The following is a 20,029-nucleotide window of genomic DNA, read 5'->3' on the forward strand; positions in this document are numbered from 1 at the left end:
TTCTAGAGGCCACACACAAATTTCCTAGCAGTTTGAAGGAAATAGCCTAGTTTGAAGGGAAAGAGAACACTTTGGTGCCAATATTCAAAGCAGAAGCATTACTAACTTCCTTGCTTTTCAGATGATGGAAAATTCAGTCCAGGAATTCTGGATGTATTTCCATGGTGGCAGTCTAAAAAACTGCTTTCTTAGTGCATGAGGCTGATATTACTATAGCAACTTGTAGTAGTATCATGCCATTTCTCAAAAACAGTACAGCTATTGGGGCATTGGTTCTCAAATAACAAATTACAATAATTCTACAAATTATAGTGATAAAGAAAGACTAGAAAAAAGGGGAATGAATATGTTGTTGTTGGATGGAACTTGGCCACCTAAGACAATAGAACACAATCTTCTGAATTTAAAAACCATGACTACAACTGAGGAACACAGCATTAAAAATTCTTGAAAATCCTACTATGGCTCTTCCATACTTCCAGATACCTTAAGATCAGTGGAAAAAATATCACCTCCAGTATTCCCACCAATGCACACTACATTTTGCAACAAGAATAACAAAAAATGGTGCTTTCCAGCTTTCCAGTGGATGTGTTCTATTATGAAATGGTAGATGGAAAGAGTCTAGTGCCCTCCAGAAAAAGGTTTTAATTTTTACAAATATGTAATAGGTAACACAAGTCAGGTGCACAACTGACCCATCAACGCAAGCCATTTAACCAACTTCTTTTGCAGTTCGATAGTTTTCTTCCTCTGCACTGACCTTCCCCTCAGTAACGTCAGCACTCTACAAGAGTCCATCTCTTCTCATATGGCACCAGTGCTGTGACCCACTGCCCTAGCAGAATTTCCAGTCAAACCAGACTGAAAGACCTGACTAGAAAGCCCACTTAAGTATGTGCCTCATGAGGAAGCATATCTGATCAATGTTTGCAACTGGTGAGAACACCAGCACTTCCTCTTTGTCTCAGTTAATAACCAGAGGGTAAAGTTTTAGCTAGTCTAGTACAGCTGCTCTCTAGTGTTTTTATAGTTCCACAGACACTGGTCTGATCTAGAATAAACATCTTTAAGTAGTTCTTTCTGGTGGTGAGAAAAGAGGAATGACGGAAGTTTAGGTGAAGTCACAGCTAGCTATACACATCGCTAAAACAGAAAAATAAACTTGCAAAGATATGATTATTTTTATCCCAAAAAATCCATATTCTTTTTTGGTTTCTATCTCAGGAAGCCATGTGCTTTCTAGATCAAAAAAGATTAAAAAACAAAACCATATTTACAGCACTACTGAATCAGAATGGCAGGATCTTGATTTTGCAATAGGTGACTCACGCAGTAAGTCTATTTTCTTGCATAACAGGTATCCTTGCAGGTACTTGAATAAAAAATAATTTCAGACAAAATAGTTATTAACTTTGGAGGAGAGTTCAGAGACAGTCAAATTCCAGCATGACTCATAACTGATGCAGATAAAGGATGATAACATCTCTAAGTTGCCACTATGGAAGTTCAGACCATCTTGCCTTAAAAGAATTTCAATCATCCCTTCTTCTCCAAATACAGCTGCTGGTACTGGGATCCAGAGGCATGGGAACCTGGAAAGTCAGAGGTCAGCTCACTGGCCATGCCCAAATAAGCCACTAAATTGTCCAACACCCTCTGCCCAGCAAAGCAGAACAGAAACACACCGTGACACCTTGATTCTTTCAGCAATGACAGTGTCATTGCTCCACACACCACGTCACAGGGGTTAAGAACCAGGTGAGCCACTTTCACCACTTTCCAGATTTTGCAATTTTAGCTTTTGATTTTCCCATGCTGTATTTAGAATCTGTATGTAACCCTCCTGGCATGCAATGCATTACCAGTCTCTGCTCTGTACAAGCAACATATTGAAGGAGAAACCAGTCTGAAGTCAGAAATACGCACTGCTACAAGTGCAAGATATTTAGGCAAGGAAATACACTATATTAATCACCATTACCATCTTGAAATGGCTTAGGAAACACTTGTTCTGCATAGTAAAAAGGTTCTGCCTAGAGACAGGATGACATAGGAATGATCTCACCTCTAGGACAATATCAGCTGCATCATGGAGACACAAGATCAAGGTTCCCACTCGTGTCAGATTGGTCACATATGAGAAGGTAATCAGGGTGACTGTTACAATGTGATGTGTAAACATGATTCCAAAGTCCTAGAGAAGCAGAAGCAAGGAAAAGACATAAAAACCAAAAAATACAATGAAGCAAACACTGATATTCTGTACTCATATACAAAATTGGATGGTTGTTTCTTAAATCCAGCATTATATTTAAGTTATAAAAAATATCTACTATATAAGTGTATTATACACCCTGCTCTATATTTCATTTAGACTGAATAAAAAAATCATTATATGTTAACCAAATGCAAAAACATTATTGAAAGCTAGGCAATGACCACACTTCTCAGTTCAAAATATTTAACCTAATAAAGTAAACATTTGCAGTTGAAGCTACTTTGAAAAGGCATATGTACATGCAAATCAAATTCCACTGTAGTTTTTATGCATCAAGTAACATACGATTATAACAATATGCATAACCAAGTGCCAAATAATTCAGCATTCAGAAGAGAGAAAATAGCTACAAAGGAAGGCACTAGTACACTAGGACAGCAGGCACCTGCCAAGAACAACTGGGAGAATCCAAGATCCAGACTTTTATTTGTTTGTTTTTAATCAAGGTGTTTTGTCTTCACACTGTAACAGGGTCAGGAAAGTCTTCAAGTGAGCTGGAGCATCTCCTCCTAATTGGTTCTAACCCACTGCCTCCCAAATGATGCAGGCTAGCTGGTCTCCACACCAGTAACTCAGTTATTTGGCCATAAAGTAACTGTTACTATTGAAAAATCTGGGAGTGGAGGTGCTCCCAGAAGTACCCTCACAGATACTTGCCACGGGGCAGATAAAGCAGAGGGAACAACCTGCCTGCCTGGACGAGGTTCCCAGACTGATTAATGAGAGAACAGGACCTAATGAGACTCTTCTCAGCAAGGCACTGAATCAGTCAAAAATAGTCTTGTTGGCATTTGCTGAATGACCTGCACAGCTTTGAAGAAGTGATATTAAAACCCTAAGATCATAGGCAACATTTAACTGGGAAGTTTCTCTATGCACCAGATGTAAAATCTGTAGCACAGCTCCCAGCAGATTCAGTGGCTCTAATGCAAAGCTGTGAGAAAGGAGAGAGATTCAGGCAGTCAAAAGGAGCAGTTCCTTAAGGCAGCCTGCTCACCAAGTGTATTGGGAGGTGGAATTTGGCTTTCTGATAGCTTTTGTTGGCCAGTCCTGTTGAGCTGTGGTAGTCTTCATCTAAGTGGCCTACAACAGAGAAAACCAAAACTGTGCCTTTAGAGGGGCAGCATCTGGTTTGCAAAGGAGCTGAAGGAACCTGTGCCGAGCAGGAGGGCCCTATGGAAAGTGCCATGAGCTCCAATTAACACAGGGGCAGCTCTGGAAAAGCAGCAGCTCCAGCCCCTGACTGCACTGTCTGCTCAGTCCTGAGAACACACTTGCACAGTGTTCCCACAGCTCTCTTTGGGAATGCAGCAGGCACCACTGGTTTTAAGGATGTGCAGTGCCACTGCCTCCCAGTACCAGCACCTGCCTTCCCTGCAATGTACACCTGCAGTCCATGGAAAAACCTGCAGCTTGGGCAGTCTCACTAACTGCACAGGGACAGGGCCTGCTCCCAGCCTATCACTTATGTTCAGTGCTGTCAGGTGCTACAAGATCCTACTTCCTGCTCCTCAGTAGGCACTGCCAGTACCTCCAACACAGACAGAAGAAAAAGACAATCAAAGGCTGTTTCCCTTTCTGAGTGTCCTGAGGGAAAACAAGGGTATGGCATCTCAGTCATTTCAGGAACTACAAATACACACATAAACACCATTTCACCACATCACAATAATAAAACCAGCAAAGCACCTACCTTATTCCATGGGATTACAAGGGTAATCTACTATTATTGCCCTGTGGCCATACTGCTCTTTACCTCCTTCACCTGCAGGCACTATGGCACTGTTCTTAATTTCCCTTCCAAAAGCAATTATGTTAGCACATAGGCAGTCCTAATGGGGCAAAAAGTCAAGTAGAAAATCTCCTCTATTTTCACAGCTGACACATTCATGTTCTACAAATACAAGATTTCTAGTCCCTCTTGGATATTCTTCAAGGCATTCCTGACAATATGGATTATTCCTAAGAAATCCTAATGTTCTTGGGCAGCAGTCTTCTGCATTTTTGCATGACTCTTCTTAAAGAAATGCTGTCAGGGGAACTCCTGTAATGTTTCTTAAAAAAGACAGTTACTTGACTCTGCCACCTCCGAAACAGAGGTGCTGGACTGACCTATGGAAAACTGTTGAAAAAAATTAGTAATTATATAAATAATGCTGATTTGTTATTGGGATTGTTTCTTTCCTCTTTGTGACACTTTTAAAAGTCATTAATTAAGACTATGCTCTGAATATGCTACCTGTTAGACTTTAGTTATACACAAGGGTATTGAACACATAGATACCAAGTGGTACCTGTGTTCCCTGTGTTCTCATCCTACTCCAGCATTTTCACCCACATATAGTAGCAGCTGTACAGGAATGGGCTTCTTAATTCTTGTGGGGTTTTTTTTGTTTGTTTTTTTTGTTAATGTATTTCAAATCACATGTATGTTTGTGAAAGACGTGTTTATTTACAGAAGATTCATAGCCTCCAGTTGTAACTGCTGGAAGATGTCATGTGCCTAGGTTAAGAAAATCTGTGGTTAAGAATAGGAGAAGGAACCTATTCTAGACACCATCAGTGGGAAGAACACAGGGCAGACAGCAGAGAAACCCCATGGGTCTCAACTTGTAGACAAGCCCTCTGGAATTAAGGCCTCTGCCATCCACATTTGTTTAGCGTGTCACACTCACTGACTGAGCTGCCAAGGGGCCATGGAGCATTAGTGCCACTGAAGGGCAAAATAGCAACTGCATGGCTTATACTACAGATCAACAAGGAAAGGGAAAGGTCTGCAAAACACATGCAATCTAAACTGCTTCCACTGAAACAAAAGAAATCAATTCTGTGTGTCTTTCTTTGCTAAGAAAAGTCTCTTTGAAGAAAGAAATCTAGTATCCAAATTTAGCAAAATATAGTGTAAATTTTCTAGAATCAAATTTCAGTATTCAAGAAAATCAGCAGCTACAGATCATTTTGTTCTTGGAATAAGTGAACTGTGATTAAAAAAAAAAAAGCAAAACACAGAAGCTCTAGGAATTGCCAAATGCTTGGAAATAAAAGGTGTGAATACATGGAAAGGTCTCCTAGTCCTTCTACAAACCTGTTAAAACTCTGAATAGAAGTTTAATACATTCCTTTAAATGTCCCTGCCAAATATTTTTCTATTAAACAATACATCAGGTATCCAGAAAGCATGTAAATAAGCCTCACTGCTTTTAAGGTTCATCAGGTGCTTTTGAAACTGACAATCTTCAGTTTTTAATTTTTCTAATTATTTTTTCAGTATTTTACAAAACAAGAGCATGGGAAGCTGGAAAAAGATGATAAAACAACAATTCATACTTTTGAAATGAACACCCTTAAGGGAGAAAATCATTATGGCAAAATAGTAGTTATTTCTGAAGCTAAAAGCATGCCATTATAAAACAGTAAGAAGTTGATACACACAGTTCACTGACTTAATGCCAATAGTAAGTTTGTGCAGCAACCTAGTGTGCTCACACCTCCAGTCAGGCAAAGACAATCTGGTGGAATTTGTAACACTTAAATAAAGATAAACAAGTATTTGAAAGTCAAAAAAACCCAAAAACAAACCAAAACCAAAAAACAACCCTGGAAGTAATTTTTGAAGTAATCAGTTTGCTATCAGAGAAGAATAAAATGGAGATGGGAAACAGTAAGTACACTTCTCTTGAACTACAGTAGATAAAAGACCAGTTCTGGAGTTAGGCCAGTGCTGAGGGCTGCTGCTTCCAGCAAGGACACACTGCACCTCTCCTTCAGACAAACCCAACTACATGAAAAAAACCACTTGGCTGAATTCCTGCAGTGCTCAAAACTGCCTGGGCACTTCTGACTGTCCCAGAATACAACACAGCCACTGCTGCTGAATTTAAAGTATCTAAATTGATAACCAAGATTTAGATAAAAATATTCCTTTCACTGTAACATGAAAACATCAGTGGCTTACTCAGGTTGAGAACTGTTAATCTGCTCCATACAAGTCAATTGTGAAATATTACAATAACATCTGATATTAGCTGGCAAGTTTCCTGCTTCCTGTTGAACAGATCCCTATTTCATGTGGGCACCATTCCACACATTGCATATGGGGTGCATTACAAGGCCTTCACATTTTTTTTAACTCAGCCTTCTTTTAAAAGAGAACTACTATGGTGTTGCAAGAACTGGTGTCTCTGTCAAGCTTGTACTCCTTTTTGCCAGCTATTGTAAGTCTCTAGTAGTAACATTTTTCAGCTCAGTGGGTTTCCTTGGCAGCTTGCACTCCAAACAGTTTTACTGTGTGACACCAGGTCACAGCTGCATTTCTCCAATCTGATCTTTCTCGTTATCAATTCTGCTTACACTACAAAAAGAGCTGTCTCCACAGTCCAAACCAGTGAGTGGTTTAATAGGTCATTTATAAATATGGCATCTCCCCTGTTCCCTGCTGGCTGCTGATAATGAAAGGCTTTTGACTTGCTATCATTGCACTGCAGATGTGCTCCTGCTCTCTGCTGGACACTGCACATTCTCAGACAGAGCTGGTGCTTGGGACAGGAGCTGTGGCTGGGGTGTCAATAGGCTGCTAGCAATTCACTTCCCCACCTCCAGGTCCCATCCTATTTCCACAGCAGGTTGCCCCAAGGTTTTTCTGATAACAAGCACAAGTCATTTCTATAGAACTAAGAAACAGACTTGGCCCCTGCAGTGTAACATATTAGTTAATATTTCCCTTGATTTAAATTCATCTCCATTATCATACAGCTCCCTTAAGCATTGTCTCTATCTCAGTTTGTGAAACTGTTGTACTCATTTCAAGCTCATGATTAACAGAATGTTTAGCAGATACAGACAATGCAAGCAGGGGATTTATATGTATTCATCATAAATTGGTTGTTTTATTTACAATTTATCCTCCAATTTGGATTTAAATTTTGTGGATGTTTTCTTGAGATTTCTACATCTGGAATAATCTGGAAATCGAAATAGAGGAGTGTGTTTCTATATAGGTAGCTCTGACATAGGACTCCCAGGAATACACTGTGGTTCTAAGTGACAGATGAGTTTATTCAGGTCATAATGCATCCTTCATTTACTCTTTTCAGAGTTATGCTCCTGCTACAATTCTAATAAAGAGGAATTTTTCCATTAGCATAGCCTATAATCATTTATTTAAATGACAGCTGAAGGAAACACATCAAGATATTATAAAATCCTTTCAAATGTTTAAAAAAATCAATTTTGAAATGTTAAAGCCCCTGCAAGAATAGCTCAATGGACTGTTATTACAGAGTTGTGCTGCTTGTTCTGCTATGGACTAGAACTCTCCTCGGAGGAGAGAACTTGGAATATGGAACAGGTTGCAACTATTTCTGGAAAAATATTTCTATTTGGATAGAGTCTTGGTTTTTTTCATTAACAACTCTCTAATAGCAATGCTCAGCTACATGACTGGAAGGGTAAAAATTAAATATAACGTAACTTCTTAATATTAAATGTTTTTGTTGTCCTTTTGTAGAAAAATCTGAAAGCCCTCATAGATCTTACCTCACAAAGTGATACTGTGAATTTATGAGGCAGTCTTGCCCTTTTCTTGGTCTTTCATTGTTTAACACTTAGAAGAAGCAGCACATCTACCAGATACTACCTGTTCAATTCCATTCAAGTCACTGCATGAAAGCAGAAGGTTCTTTTGGCTTCTGCTATTTGCCCTTCAATATTTTCTCCAGGCTCTTCTTTCCATGTGCAGGAAAACCTCACATTACAGCAACAAGGAGCAGAGTATGACAATCACAGTTTCTCAGTGATGAGTATCTGCAAGAGTTGAACACTGGAAAGAACTGTATTTCCAGTTCACTGCACATGTAATGCAGCTATTCCTCAAGTAAAGAATTATATGCTAAAGCTTAAAGCTCTCTGTGTTTTTAGTCTCATTGTTCTTACCTTTCTTTTGACGTCAATGAATTGAGAAAACATTAGGGACCAGTAGAAAGACAATTCAACTATGTAGTAGTAATGCAGGTCAGGAATCAGGGGCTGAAAGATGGAGATGAGAAAATGTTAATAGAGTCTAACTGACATTACAGGCAGCTGTGATCTATAGGAAACATGTTTAATTGCAGGGGATTATTGAATTATGCATAAGCATCCTATATAAAGAAAGATGATGGTTGCCCCTTTCAAACTCTGATGGCTCTGGAAAAATAAAGCTTCCCAACATACTCTCTTCTAATGTTTTAGCCCTGACAATACTGTAATAGCAAAAATTATGATGTTGTACATTTGGAACCCAGAGCAAACTAAATTCTGAGTATTTCTAAGTCTGTTTTGAAAGTTTACTTGAAAGATCTTGCTGTATATCAATGATGTGGGTTTAAAGCATAGCAAAAAAACAATACTAGAGTAGACTAGAAAAAAAAGTAATGCTAGTATATAATCTCATCTGATAATTATGAAAATGTGGGCTTTGAGCAGAGCTCTTTATAATAGAAATGCCCATTTTTGAAGAATTTAACCATTTTCTGGGGATATATTAACATTAGGAAAGAAGAAAGTAAAATAAATTTATGCAAGCATCTTGTCTGTTATACAACATGGTTACAAAGTTGTTTAAAAATTAAAGAAATTTAAAAAATCCACAACCAAAACCAACCTGGGGTAACTTCAAAGAAGGTAACTGTTAGCACACATAAACACTTTGACCCTCAGCCTAAGAGAGCCAGTCCTAGGAGCTACTCTAATTTAAATGTGCCTCCATGATAGTCACACCTCCACGGCAGCACAGACAGGGACACTGGCAAAGGAGAAGCTCCTGAGGGCATCTCCCAAGGGATTAGATAAATCATCTCTAGAGCTCCTTGCACTGGCACAACTGTGCAGCCAAGGAGGGTATGAGCTGTTTCCATTGGCAAGAGGTATTTCAGTTGCACCTTTTATTCCCCTTCCCTTTTGCAGGCAAGTTCCTTGCAGCTGAAAGCCAGGCCTTGGATTCCCAGGAAATATGCTATGGGTGTTAATTTAACATAGACATATGCTTATGCTTTACGAAAAACGTGTAACTCAAAATCCATCCTTTAAAGCCATCTCTTGGGCCAATATAACTCTTTTCTGAGTCAGAGAGACTGCCAACAGACTTTTGATTATGTATAATTAAAGAGGGAAAGAAAATAAGAGCTTGCAATGAACTGCATCATTATTGCAAGGGAACTCTCTGGGGAAAACTTCTAGTAAAAAATGAAGATTTTTCAGCTGCTTTATTAACAACAGCATTTGTATTTCTAAAGCCATACATAGTGATAGTGTAGGACAATTCTAAAGATGTCACAGATTCCTTCTTGGATCAATAGTGTGTTTAACTTAGTTCAAATGTTAGGTTCCAGCTCTCCATAGACCTAACCTCAATAGGTTAACCTGTGATTATGGCTGTGTCATCACCCAAATGATCCATTTGACTATGTCTACAGTAAAGTCCAGCTGGATTTCTGCAGTGCATTGTTCAGTAATTTACAAAGGAGTTGTAGCAAATAAAAGATTTGAAATTTTATCTAGTTGTGGAAAAAAACCAACAGAAAAAACTGAAACCCCAGTACTTAGCCCTGATTAGCACCTAGCAGATATTTTTATCTTCAAGACAGTGATTTTCATAATGACTTTAATTTGACAATTTGCTTTATGTTGGACCCTCACCACTACTAGAACAATATTAGATATAGTAATTTTACCTCCCACACTCTAAAAGCTGTAACCGACTTTTAAATGACTTTGTTCTTCTGGTAAGTCTGGTAAAGATATGTTCTTCAATCAGTAAGCTTCAGGGTCTTTTGTTTTCAGTCAACCTCTTCTTGCATGTAATAACACAAAAAAAGTAGGAAATGGGGCTGAGAGGCACCAGTGACTGTAGCTACATCAATCTAAGAAACAACTGTACCTGAAGTTTCTGAGGGATAAACTTTCAGCACTTCCCCCATTCAATTTCTGCTGCTGCTTCCCTAATGTTTTTTAGTTCACCTTCCAGTCTCTGGGTAGAATTTAAGTCATTATTTCTTCTGAGGCTACATGACCAAATTCCCTCAATATTTCTTGGATCAAGATTTCTGCTGAACTGTCTCTACTGAACTATTTCCAACAGAGACACAAACTTCAAGAACAGTAGCATCCAAACACAGTTCTGCTCAGTCTCTGTTCTGTCAAGGGCTGTTGACTGTCACAGGGATTCATGTGTCTTTGGGAAAATACTCTTATTCACACTTTCCAGTCAGGCAATTGCTTTTTCCCCCCTTCCCTGCTCTTACAGAAGGAAAAAAATACCCTAGACATATAGGGTATGTATATATACATATATATACACACACACATGTATACTTACACCCTATGTCAAATTCCTTAAACTGCAAACTCTTCTTGGAGCTTTTGGAATTTAATGTGTGGAATTCAGGTATGACAGCTATGTCCATCTTTCCCATCTTGAACTCAAGCAAGATGAGAGAATCTAGCAACGTTCTGAAATGCTGAGTAGCCCATTCACACAAACATACTGGCACAAAGCTCCACCATTACAAAACCAGAGCTCTGCAGAAGTGTTGTGCTTGTTCTTAGACAGCACTGTAACTTTTACCTGATATGGATACCCACTCCAGCACTGCCTGGTATTCCAGAGCCAGGGTGTCTGAAAGGAAGAAAAAGCAAAACAATGGTCAGTACAGACCACTTTGTGCTATGTTAAGTGTACATATTTAATACTAATGAAGGACAAAAAATATAGGAACAGCTTAGAATTTGCATTTTTTGATAGAGACTATGAAAACCAAATAGAACAAGGAGACTTCTCAGAGTTTCAGAGCATGAATTAGAGCAATTGGCCTGTTTTTGTTGGTACCCCATGGCCTCACTTCTGCAAGAGTGCAGACTGAAAGTAACCAGTTCATGTTTGGATGGTCGTATCTCATACTATTTTCAATAGCACAGGAAATTTGTACCTCAGCCAGCTTAAATATTTCAAAGAAGATTCCTTGCATGTGTTATAATATATAGGCATTCTCCCATACAGGATCCATCCTTCACCTTTACCTAGCCTTATCTACTCTACATTTGAGTACAAAGGGGACAGAACATCATTAGTCAGTCTCCTGGATTAAGGCAGCACACAGCTTACACTTACAGCATTAAATGCTTCCCCTGGATCACAGTTTTTCAAATATATCCTCACTGCCTGAGAGAAGGCCTGTTCTTGTTTTTACCATCAGATGGAGCAGCTCAGCTCAAGCAAACCATGTCAAACTCATCCAAAATACAGTGGGTGAGCATCAAAGCAAGAAAACAGACACTAGGCAGAATGGTAAAGCCCCCAGGCTGAGAATCAGGCTAGGTAGGAAGGATTTTTGAATATGCTCTTTAATGAAAAAGAAGACGAAATGAAATTTTCACACTAATACCCCCAGTGCTTCTGAAATGACAAAGAATAGTTCTTACAGTAGCCTGAAAGGTATGCCAGCATTTGAAGTAACAGACCTCCTAGAGATTCTGATATGCCTCTCTCAAGGATGCTGTAAGAATGCTTAAAGCCCATCCAAATTTATCCTTCCCTCCATCATAAATAACTTCTTCATGGAACCAATTATTTAGTTCTAAGGTCTCCACAGTATTTACCGTGCTATACAAGTTTCCCTCATTTCATGCAATAAAAAAAGGTCTTTGGAAACAGCCACAGTATCTCTGCAAGACAATATAAAGAATCTAAAATATTTCTGTCTGACAGGTGCCTAAATTAGATCCACATAAATATTCTAGGATAATTCATAGTTTTAGCCAGGTTTGAAAAGCTGTAACTGTCTTTCATATCATATTCATCAAAAGATAAGAGATGCTTCCTACCCAATTATTTTTCTACCTAAATTACAGGTCCTAGCAAAAAAAGCATATTTTTCTCTTTCAAATATTATGACATCTTAAGCCTTCTTCATAGAGATGCTTGCTGCAGGAGCTACAGATACAGAGGTTTATGAGCAATTTAAATGCTGATTGCTAAATAAAATAGGCCTTTCTTGATGAACCTATAACCACAAAGCCCTACAGGGTATCACAACTGACAAATAATGTAATGCATGCATTAAGCCTCAAAGACCAATGCAGCAGAATATATGCCCCTTCTGAGCCTCATAAGGCTCAGAAAGCCATGCTGCCATCTCAGACAAAATGCTTCTGAGTAGCTGTTTGGGAACCTAATGGATCCTTTGTGGGCAAGAGCACTTAAAATACCAGGGCGCCTGCAGCACCTTCTTACCCTTCTTTGCTCCCCAGTCTCCCCTTCCCCTTGACTTGCCTTGGCATCTCTGAGTTGCTGTTAATAGCTTTAGCAGCAGGGCACTTGGGTCATGCTTGTCTGGAGGGTTTTAGGGAAGAGGTGGAGGAAGAGCTTGGTTTAAGCACAGCCTTCCTCTCTGACCTCCACAATGAGCACAGCCCTAGACTGCACTCAACACCTAAATGTAAACCATGGTTACAGTTGGACAAAGAAGCATCTTATTTAGTCCTCCGTGAACTTCACAACTGTGGAATACTGTGTAGAGGCTTCAGTAGGAAGCAACAACCTAAAAAAAGCTCACAGAGTCCGCAGTGTGAGACCTAGACCCACCAGTGAAAGGTGGATTAATCATAAGGGACCTAGACCAACATTCCAGGGCTCAAGTGAGTCCTGTGTGTGCTCCTAGGACATCTGCAAATTTCCTCATAACAGGCAAGGTCACTGTGAAGCAGAGCACAGTTCTGCCTGAAAATCCCATGTTAGATGAGAAGAAAAGGTCAGTGACTTGGCTCCACAACAAATCCTTTTCTGATGAACATAAAAGCATCCTTCTCTTTTTGCTGCCTGCAGAATACCAAATTTTCATTCTACTTCCTATTCTTGGTATATAACGTCTGAGGAAGGGAGGGACACAAGGGGATTGGAGAAGAGAGGAAATGCAATGATCCTGATAACAAAAAGGCCCTCACTTAATCTGGAAACAGAATACCAAAAACTTCAGTACCAATTATGCTAGGCACAGAACACCAGGACTACACCAGCACTACTGACAGCCTGCCTGTCAGAACATAAAGGAGCTCAGATGGAAACTGAAGTTCTACCACACTTAGGTGCAGTGCCAAATGAATGCAACGTCAGTGACAGAGGATGTAAACAGCTGTTCAATCTGTTGAGACTTACAGTATTAAGGAACAAATCACCATAATTCCTTCACAGGAATATCTGTTAAAAACTCCATCAAATCTCTCTCATCTCTGTGATTAAATAGAGTAATTTTAAAGAATTCCTTCAGAAAGAAAACTTCTCTTGAAACAAGGAAATGACTAAGGATTTTGGAAACAAAAAACAAAAAAAAACCCTTCCAAAATTATCTCTGATGCTTGCACGCTTAGCCAGAAGCCTCGTTTACTTATCTCTAGAGAAAGCATCTAATTGGCCCCTGGCTTTTAGAAAGTCCTAAGAAGTTAAAATCTCCAGGTCTTGCTAAAAATGCTGCTAGTATCTAGTATGGGAAAGGTCAATTGTGAAAGTAAATGAAGGGGGAAAAATAAGCAGTACAATAAAAAACTTCCTGTTTATCACAAAAGAGCTGTTATGCACCTGATTTAGTCATTACTGTGAGGTCATGGTGTAGCTCCCAAAGGGGTTCTTCCAAAATTCTTAGGTAAGTAAGAAAAATCCTCTGATTTTTCCACCAAAAAAAGAAATCTGTTTTTACCAGAATCCAGCATGTAAAAATCCAGGAACATCAAGACAGGATCCCCACATTTCACTAGAGTCAATTTATGTTCAAAACACATTTCAAATCAAAATAAGACATCCTTAGTCCAAAAAGAAAATATTTAAAGTTGCTTTTCAAATTAGATAACTTTTGAAACTGTTGAACAAAACCAGCAAAATACAGAGCATTCACTGTGTACATGTTCACTACTCTGCCAAGATTTTTATCTGTCTTGGTTAATGCATATGAATTTTGTATCATTTGTTACAAGCAATATTAAGTGGAATGGAAATAAGCACTATTAATTACAGTCAAGATAATATATACTTTCAGCAAAGCTCTCCTGATCTCATTTTTTTGGGGCTGATATAGGCAAAGATGCCAAAGATGTCTCACGGCATTTGTACCTACATTCATTAAGTTACAGCAGGTCCTTGCTTTGCTCTTCACAGAAACAAGTGGTACAAAGTAAGGCTAGAAGATCTCCTCTTGATCAGCTCTCACTTAGCCCCAAAATGCTGTGTGCAATTTGCTCTTACACCCCAGGGGCAAACCTCCACTGTCTGATACCCGTGTACAGGGCAAGACACAGCCAAACTCTCCTCCTCAGCAGCAGCTGCCTTGTCCCAGCGCAGGCAGAGCAGCAGCTCCTGCTCCCCCTGGCAGACCCCTCCCTCCTTCAGTGTATCCCCAGCTTTACATCTCATCTGCCCAAAGTGCAACTGCAACAGCACAGGGAGACTACCAGCTTTCTGTTCACTGCAAAATACAATAACATTTGACACTGTGCACAGATGTTTTATTATCCAGGAACTGGAACTGACAGCCATTTAGTCAACTGCACCTTTCATAACATTAGGAGGAGGACAACTATTCATAATTAACAGGTTTTTTGGGGTGTTGGGTAGTAGGTTTTTTTTGTTAGGTTTTATTCCATTGGTTGGATTTGTTTTTGTGCATTTCTACTTGCCTAAATGAAATAGTATGTCAATAGTAATTTTCCCCCAATTATGGGTAGGGATTATAGCAACCTTTTTCTTTTACAACGTATTAATAAAAATTCCTTTTGGACATCACTTGGTTGAATAAGCACTTGCTTAGAGGTAAATTGAAATGCTTGATTTCTTTTTTTTCCCTGCAACACCTGCATCCTCTTGGCATGGTGTGCTGGATGGCTGCTGACATTAGAAGGAAAGTTAGATTACCTGGCAACACCAAAAGCATCATTCCTTACTCTCCTCTGCCAGTGGCTCTATGTTCTACTATAAAAATTACTCCATCCATGCATGGCAAACCCAAGAGATGTTTTAATAAGTTAGTCTCTTAGATACAAATTCCACAATGATCCTGGGCTTCCTTCCCTATCTTCTTGGCTCAATGAAGATCAGTGTAACTGCAGCCTGCTGCCACCTTTCACTCTTAAGGAGCATATATATCCATGAAAATATTTGCTTCTGCATATAAAGTACAAACAAATACATTCTTATTCCTCTTAATTACAGAAAAACTCCTTGGTATTAATTGTCGTAAAACAAGCCAACACTTAAAAAGTTATAGAAAGTCACCTTTTCTTTTTTTCACAAGTATAAATATTTTGCTGCTTCCTTCTCTCCAGCAGAAAGAAAATGAAATGATTCCTCATTGTTCTTGATTTTTAGAAAATTTGTAACGCAACAACCAGAACTTTCTGAGTCAGCTTTTCAAATTTTCTACCATCTTCCACTAAGTCTGCCTTATGATGTCTTGGAAACTCTCTGATTTCCTAAAGATGTGCTTTTTCCTACTATCCTCTGAAAAGCTGCCCTGAATATAGCAACATCCCTTGCTACTGTTGTATTTGTTTTGCTACTACTTAAGAATTTCTCAAACTAAAGTTCCGCTGATTTAAAGCACACATCAGACAGCTGCTGGTCTCCACTGGCCACGCACGACAGGCTCTAGGGCACAGCCTTAGCAGCCAATGATGCCAAGAGCACAGGCTGAACTGTGCAATAAACTGACTCTGCAAGCACCACTGCAGGTCACCTACACATCAAAATCATGTATGCTTCCCTCTACCCACAAAATCACCGAGTTCTGACAAAACACCATGCTGGGAACAAAGAGAACACAGCAAAACAACAAAATCATGGCTACTATTTTGCATCAGCTTGTGCAGGTTCTTCCTTGCAGTGACTTGATTTGGTTTAGGACGCAGCTGCTTCTCACACCAGGAATAGAAATTTCATAAATCCTTCACAGATCCAAGCAGTTGTTGGTATTTCTTGGCATAGCTAACTACAGAAGTGAAGACAATATGACACATTGTCAATGAACCTCCTGAGGTTCTTTTTTCATATATTGTGACTAAGCAAGCTGTTTTAAGTTTCTGCAGAACTGGGGTTTTTTCCCCTCTAGAGTTTAGTGCTTTGTGTCTGTAGAAAAAAGGTTTTAGGGGAAAAAATGCTTCTGCAATGAAGAGTGCTCAGGGTTTCCTCTCAGCAATCTGCACTGTTGACTTCCAAACATAACTAAAAATTATACTTCAGCTAATGGGAAACCATAAAATATGGAAGAACTATAAAGGCTAAGATTAATAACAATCACTGCAAGATGCACTTGACATTCAAATGCAAATATATGTGTGTTCAAAAAAAGGTTTTAGAAAAAAATACAAATTCAAGTTTTAATGTATTATATAAAATGATATTTGGAAAGGCAGAGCAAGCTCCACGCACACATCCTCTTTTCTCTTTAAAAATATTATGTACAGAAATCTGGAGCTTATGTCTTGTGTTGATAAAAGTTTACTTTCAATTTACAGCTCATGAGGAAAATGAAGCTGGCAAAAGGAACTGACAATTAGAATCTGGAAGGGTCCTAATATTAAGGCAACGCACTGAACAGAATTGAAGAACACTCCAGACAGAGAATTTGGTGACTGCAGCATCTCCTCTCTCTCCTCTCCCAGACAGCCACCAGTCCCCTTACCAAGCATAGCCATCAAAATATTTGATCTCTTTAGTGTACCTTCTTCCTCTGACACTTGCTCTGCTGGTTGCTTTGTAGTAAACAAAACTTATAAAAACTTTTGCCTTCATGTGTAATGACAACGTTTTCAAGGACTGTTTGGTCATGAGCAAGCTGAGTGGCCATTGGTGCTATGACATTTTAGAGCAGCTGGATAGCTACATAAATATTACAGGAGCTAGATTAGAGTTCCCAGAAACACTATTCAATGTATTTTGTAGTTCCTCAATCTACACTGTAAGAACTGTGCATAGAAAGTAGTGGACACTTTCACCCGAGCACTCCAGATGCCTGACAACCCTTTGATGAAGCAAAGCAGCTGTACATTAGCTTTAGAGCTGCCTTCTATTTTTGATCACGATGCCAGACCACATCAATTAGCCTAGCATTTGCATCTAGGAGGATATTTATGGATTTACTTTATTTAAAAAGGCAACACATAACTGCATGCCTGGAATTAGTTTGTTCAGAGAGAGTACTGAAATTTACACTTGGGAAACCTTATCTTGGTTGGAGGGAGACCTGCATAAAATTAAACCTTTTAAGAGACCAGGAAAAATCCCAAGAGCAAATCATTAAAAAAATAAAATAGGGCACTTCAACCCTTATTGATTATTGCAGAGTAACATGATTTCAGACTACTCCTAATTTTCCTACAGCATGCAGCTTCACAAAGCTCCAGGGTTTCCAGTGCTCTGATACTATGGTTACTCAAAGGCATACAGGAAAGTGGTGAATAATTAAACTCATCATTACATATCTACTTTCTGTAATTATGTTCCTATTTGTGGCTGCTCTGCCAGAAGAGTCCATGTGTCTGATTCTGCCAGCCACTGCCTTCCAATACCATGTGTTGATGGCAAGTGTTTACCAGACTCATTGTACTCCTGATGCTGAGTTTTGGAAATCCTCAGGCAGCTGCTTTCCTTTGCAGGATTCGCTGTGGCTTGCTTCACTGACATACAACATGTTCCACCACTGCATGCAGTCCATGAAGGGAGCCAGAGTCAAATTTTAATAGTAATAACTCCATACCAAGGTAAATATCAAATAAAATTTCATGCCTGAACCCAGATGTTTAAGATTGTGGTATTTATGAACCTACACTGCCTACTGGAAAGACACTGTATAGAGAAAAGCCAAACCAAAGCCCCAGCTGATGTGTTTTACTGTACTTTCATATAGGCACATTGTAGCAAGGTCTCAGGATCATCCCTGACAGTCTGAAAATTAGGAAGTTACTGCAACTGCAGAATCTTTAATAGGAAATACAGGTTTTCTCTAGTTCACAGGGCCATTATTCTCTAGTTCACAGGGCCTTGGAGAGGCTAGAATATATTTGAATCACATAGTGCCATAATGGGCAGGTGGTGAAGAAGAGCTTTCATTAGTGAACTTCCCACTCTCAAGTAGTGCCACTAAAACCCTGGCAGAAGGAGCTGACTGCTTCTCAACACAGACACCACAAGTCCCACCTGACTGAGCAAGCAGAACTCCTTCAGACAGGTTGCTGGAACAGGCAGGCCAAAAGCCACCCCAGTGTGTGGGCACTGCACTGGAACCCATCTCTAAGCACTCTGGTCACTGAGCACAGCTAAAATGAGGCACAACCCTAAGCAACAGTGAGTAAGGACACACTGAAGCAGCTGCTTCCCTTCCACTCCTGCAACCAGTGCATTTTTTCATTACAACTGAAATACTTAGAATCACAGAACATGCTGAGTTGGAAGGAACCCATCAGGATCATCAAGTCCAACTCCTGGCCCTGCAGAGAACACCCCAAGAATCACATTTCTTGGTGTATGTAATAATGCCACAAGTACTAAGTAGTAAATGAAAAAAAATCCCAGTGAGAGAATCTCTCTCATATTGTGTTTACCTCTAACAGGAAGACAGAAGGGGGAAATGTTAATTAATTTAAATATAAAAACACAGCTTGCAAGGAATTTTTTCCTGCTCAGTTCTGAGTCAGTGACCATAATAACAACATTTTCTTCTCTAAAGCAAAAGAAGACAGCCAAAATAATTTCCCAGAATGTCTAAACTTACATAAAATGTTATATTCATTTTCTCTCTGTTTTTCATCTTTCCCTCCTGCTAAGGAAGTGCAAAGACACAAGTCTGATGTTTCCATTTGTCATCTGCTGATGGATCTATTGACATAACTTGCAGTTTTCTGCAACTGATCTATTAAAACAACCAGCAATAACACTGGCTGGTAGGGATGAGAACAAGGGAACTATCATAAATTGCATAAGATTTTGTTTCATAAATCACAAATTTGTACTAAGTTTTAGTATAAAACCATAAATAGTAAATTTGTGCCACAGAAAAAAACCTAAAGTAACTGGGCAAGAGGAAAGAAATTTTCTCTTCCTCATCTTCTTGAGCCTACAATTTCTGGGAACAGGGCAAAAATCCCTGAAGAAACTTCTTAAGTTACCTGTGAGATAACAGCAGTTAAAAAACAGAAGCAAAACTCTGAATTAGTTTCAAATTTACAGCAGTACTTCCCCATGCTAACCTGGCACTGTTCAAGAGCCAGTAGCCAAGTGCATCAGTAGGGAGAAGAAATGATAAAGCTCTGAGAGCTGTGACAAGTTAACATTGGAAGGGAATATAATAGGAAAAAAATCCAAAAAAGATCATTGATCATGTATTTATTCATTGCCAAGATTTTTTCCTCTACTACTGAAAGATAAAATGAAGCAGCTTAATGATTTGAAGCACTTATAGTATAAAAATACATTTTGTTCTACAGGTTTTACTAATATAATTGAGAATACAGCTATCCTCCTCCAAGTCATTCCCTCAGTAGTGAGTGCAACTGAACAAGGGCAATGCAAGGCACCAGTTACATTAGTAATAACCTGTATTACTATTACTGTATAATAACCTGTATTACTATTGCTTACATCCAAACATGTACTCTTTGCTCAGGTTTAATTAGCTGTGAAAAACAGGACTGCTTCATTAATTTGAATAGAAAAACATGAAAAGCTCATGGCAA

The 20,029-nt window shown here is 39.1% G+C and overlaps 1 protein-coding gene across 1 annotated transcript in view; it reads right to left on the reverse strand.

Annotated features, from left to right (window-relative positions):
• The window catches only part of CERS6 (ceramide synthase 6), a 99,049-nt gene that overhangs the window by 24,415 nt on the left and 54,605 nt on the right, over positions 1-20,029 (reverse strand). Inside the window, exons 5-7 of the mRNA XM_036386701.2 lie at positions 10,884-10,934; positions 8,213-8,305; positions 2,069-2,197 (exon numbers count right to left, since the gene is read on the reverse strand). Coding sequence (XP_036242594.1) covers positions 2,069-2,197; positions 8,213-8,305; positions 10,884-10,934 — 273 coding nt within the window. The remainder of the gene's footprint in view (positions 1-2,068; positions 2,198-8,212; positions 8,306-10,883; positions 10,935-20,029) is intronic.

This window comes from Molothrus ater, chromosome 7, assembly GCF_012460135.2.
Source record: "Molothrus ater isolate BHLD 08-10-18 breed brown headed cowbird chromosome 7, BPBGC_Mater_1.1, whole genome shotgun sequence".
NCBI lineage: Eukaryota > Metazoa > Chordata > Aves > Passeriformes > Icteridae > Molothrus > Molothrus ater.